General features: G+C 47.7%; 1 protein-coding gene across 1 annotated transcript; it reads left to right on the plus strand.

The window, feature by feature from the left end:
- The first annotated feature begins 780 nt into the window (after window positions 1–780).
- On the plus strand, window positions 781–3,170 carry LOC119304356 (metacaspase-1-like). The gene is made up of 5 exons (XM_037581540.1): window positions 781–1,184; window positions 1,270–1,603; window positions 2,260–2,377; window positions 2,461–2,655; window positions 2,752–3,170. The coding sequence occupies exons 1-5, from the start codon at window positions 833–835 to the stop codon at window positions 2,809–2,811; spliced, it is 1,059 nt and encodes a 352-aa protein (XP_037437437.1). The 5' UTR covers window positions 781–832; the 3' UTR covers window positions 2,812–3,170.
- Window positions 3,171–4,200: the final 1,030 nt, after the last annotated feature.

The raw sequence follows: 4,200 nt of genomic DNA on the forward strand, positions 1-4,200 counted from the left end.
ATTTTTTTGATATCTCTAGCACACAAAAGCAACTCCAGAAATATTTCCAAATATATTTAGCCAGAGGTCAGGCAAAGAAGTTGTGCTCCCTCGTTTCGTGATCGGCACAAAACCCTCACAAATCTACTCCATACCATCATATTTTGAACAAATTGTCTCTAGTTGAAATCCTATTCTTCACAGAATAAACTCACGTTCAATGGCAGTTTCAGCTTCCACAACTGCATATAAGAAACATTAACTCTACGAAATCCAGAACATGTAGATATGATTAACAGTAAATACACCATCTTTAGTTAAAATCCACATCACTCTGTCAGGCTCGTCTAACACGACACAAAACTTGGTTGTACTAAGCTTAAGGGCTTTCATTAAATATAATAGATTTTTTTTTGCGAGGAATCTACTAAAGGTTTGTCAGTCATGTGCTGATTATTTTACGGAAGTCATGTGCCAATTGCCCCAAAATAAATAGAAAAGAATCCCACAAAAGAAGAACATACAATAATAATAGCAATAAAGAATCACATACCCATTTCCACTTGTGGTATGGAGTATATGCACAGCATAAATGGCGTTCTCTTGAAAAAGCCAACAGAAATGTTCCATCGACAACAATATATGCCCATTTCCACTAAACAAAACCTTTATTTTCTGAGACAGAATACTTGAATATATAAATCGTAGTGGACCAGTATCAACATGCATAGCTTCCATCATCCAGCTGGTTCTATATAAAGGGCGGGAAGGAGCGAGAGGCAGAGGCAGTACAAGCAAGCAAGCAGCGCTCAACTAAGCTAACGAACCCACCTACCCAGGTAGCTCGGCAGCCATGAACATGAACTGCGGAAGGGGTCCCGCTCCGGCGACGATGGTGCGCTGCAGGCAGTGCAGCGCCAGCGTCGCCGCGCCGCCCGGCGCCCGTGCCGTCCAGTGCATGCAGTGCTGCTGCGTTACCCGCGTCGGCGGGGGTGGCCGACGGCACGGGGCGATGGTGCCGGCGATGCGCCCCATCCCGGGCTTCGGCGGCGGCCGCGGCAAGAAGCGCGCCGTGCTGGTGGGGATCAAGTACACCAACACTCGCGCCTGCGAGCTCAGGGGCCCCATCAACGACGTCAAGTGCATGAGGTACCTCCTCACCGAGCACTTCGGCTTCGCCAACGACTGCGTCCTCATCCTCACCGGTAATAACACCGGCCAAGAATTTTTTAGTCCAACATCTTGTCTGGTTTCGCTTACGCGTGCTGGTTGATGAACCGGCCAATGTAGATGAGGAGAGGGACCCGTGCAGGCAGCCGACCAAGAACAACATCCGCATGGCGATGCACTGGCTGGTGCAGGGTTGCAGCTCTGGCGACTCACTGGTGTTCCAGTTCTCCGGCGCTGGCGTGCAGGTCCCTGACTGCAGCGGCGAAGAGCGTGACGGCATGGACGAGGCCATCTGCCCCCTGGACTCGTTCCAGCAGGGCCCCATCCTGGACGACGAGATCAACCAGGCCATCGTACGCCCGCTCGTGCACGGCGTCAAGCTCCACGCCATCGTCGACGCCTGCCACAGTGCCACCGTCCTCGATCTCCCATACCAGTGCACCTTCTCCAAGCAGTCAGTAACTAACAACTCCTATCCCTCCCATATATATTCCCATGCATCTATTCCTGACTACACCGCGTAGCACTACCTACAAACCTAATAAACTATCTGCTGGTTTTTTTTCATGTCTTCATCAGGAGTGGTTTCACTTCCAGTGAGATGAATGAGATGTCAATGAAATTCACTGAATTTCAATAATTTTGGTGGACATCGAAATATTTACCCCTTGATAAAAATATTCCAGTCATCAAATAAATTTCAAAATATTTTTCATGCTTACGAAATATTTGGTTGATTTTTTTTATAAAGAGAGCTCTCTCTCCTATTTCATACTCCCTCCGTCCGAAAATACTTGTCATCAAAATGGACAAAGAGGGATGTATCTAGAACTAAAATACATGCATCTAGATACATCGCTTTTTATTCATTTTGATAACAAGTATTTCCGGACGAAGTGAGTATAAAAGAACCACAATGTCTTTGGAACTACAAAGTCACTACTAACTACTCGACAGAAAACATTTGACAGCGCTATTACAAATGAACATGTAAATGAACATTTGTTTTCTTTGGCCGAAATGCGAACTGAAATCACCAAAATACACGGAATTTCAGTGATTATGGTAGTGGCTGAAATATTTTTTAAACTAAAATTCAAAATAATTTAGGTACGGATGCTTGAGGTGGAGGGATGAGCGCCCTCTGAACGGCGCCTTCAAAGGCACCAGTGGTGGCCAGGCCGTGCTCATCAGTGGCAGCAGCAACGGAAAGACCCAGATGAACATGGTGAGCTAGCGTTGATAATCATCCATGTCAAAGCTAGGTGCCTCTTTCGTGCTTACATGTCACTGATGCGTGCGTGCGTGCAGATGCCTGGACCCGATGCGACGGTTGGCGCCATGACGCACAGCTTCATCAGAGCAGTGGAGTGCGAGCCGCGCACCACCTACGGCCACCTGCTCACCTCCATGAGGACCATCATGCGCGAGGGCGGCGGCAACTGCAACCTGCAGGGCCCCGCCGGCGGCTGCATCCGCAAGGTGGCCAACTTCAGCGGGGTGGAGGTGAGTCCAGCACATTTTCTCTCCACCCAGCCAATGAAATGGGGAGCTCGACACATTATATATGTTCACATATACTGCATTTGGTTAACTCTGCAGGAGCCCCAGCTGTCTTCTGCTTGCAAGTTTGACATCCACCGCGAGCCATTCTGCATGTAGAACCCGCGCGGGGTTTCATCGTCGCTGCTGGAGGCTACTGCAGTCGACGATTACCACCTACACGGCTAATCATCGATCATATCGAGATAGCCGATCAGTGGGATAAATACTATGATGCCTGCTTCTAGTATGTGTGATAGCCGATCACCTCACCTGCCGCCATGCCATCCAGAATGAGCATAGCTCATACAAGGCTCTGGAGGACCACGTTCCCTACTGTACTGTACGTCTGTATGTACGTACCTCACTGTAATAAGGCTGTGGTGGTGTTGTGCATCGTCTCATACCCTTCAATAAATCAAATTATATGCTGCTTCATCTTCAAAAGAGATGCGTAAAAGCAATGCAAATTGTGACAACTATGTTATCAAGTGGTGTCAAGAAACCAAAGTGCGTGCATGCGTGCGTGTTTTATGAAACTGAAACCCAGGGATCTAAGGGCCCAACAGTCATCTATATTGTTCAGAACCCAAACAGTTTCCATTCACATGAGCCAACCAATAACATGAAAACAATACGTGCATGTTAACCATATGACTGAACTGTCGGTATCAGGTAGCTTACCAAACTGGACCTTCCAGTGACTGCCTGTACCAAGTGCCACAGCATAAACATGTCTCACATGTCTACCATATGACTAGTTGAACCTATGTTAACCTTCACCGAGACTAGACCGTACAGTGTGAGCACATCATACGATGCCCATCTCAAAGGACGCAGCTATGTAAATAGATTTTAACTCCACGAAGGTTGCATAGTTTAGCCCCACGATGAAGATCCCTATCGTCAAGAGAATCCATCGACACGCAAATCAACTCAACACTCTGACCACCCTTCCAGCGTAGCCAACTGGACCAAGTCCAAAGAAGTTCAGCATTGAGAGAAATCGTTGGCATACTCTTCTTGGGCAGGGTCCTATAAGCCCTATACTTTTGTAATTCATACAACTCTGGGCACGCCAAACGATTGTCCACTAGCTAGATAGTCATCCCATAGGCTTTAACTTTCCCTTTTGATGGCAGGAGTCGGAGTTATGACTATAACCTAATTAACCAAACACACCCACAAGGGTCATGTGGTTTCACGGGACTGGTGAGCACAACATGTGGCATTCATACAACACCCTTCTCCACACGTAATACGTATGCAAGCACCTGAAGCCATGGTGAGCAGAGGCTGCTGTGCTCCACTCACAGCAGGCCCGTATCTTGGCATGTGCAACCGGAGCGGTTGCACAGGGCCTACAAATTCCGGGGGGCCCCAAATCGGGGATTAGTTTTACTAATGGTCAAGGAATTAGGCACTAATGGGCTTTTAAGAGCTAAATAAATGAAAAGGACACGCCCTAAAATCCAGGACAACATCGGAAAAAACCCCTTCTCCTCCCGC

Source organism: Triticum dicoccoides, chromosome 5A, assembly GCF_002162155.2.
Source record: "Triticum dicoccoides isolate Atlit2015 ecotype Zavitan chromosome 5A, WEW_v2.0, whole genome shotgun sequence".
NCBI lineage: Eukaryota > Viridiplantae > Streptophyta > Magnoliopsida > Poales > Poaceae > Triticum > Triticum dicoccoides.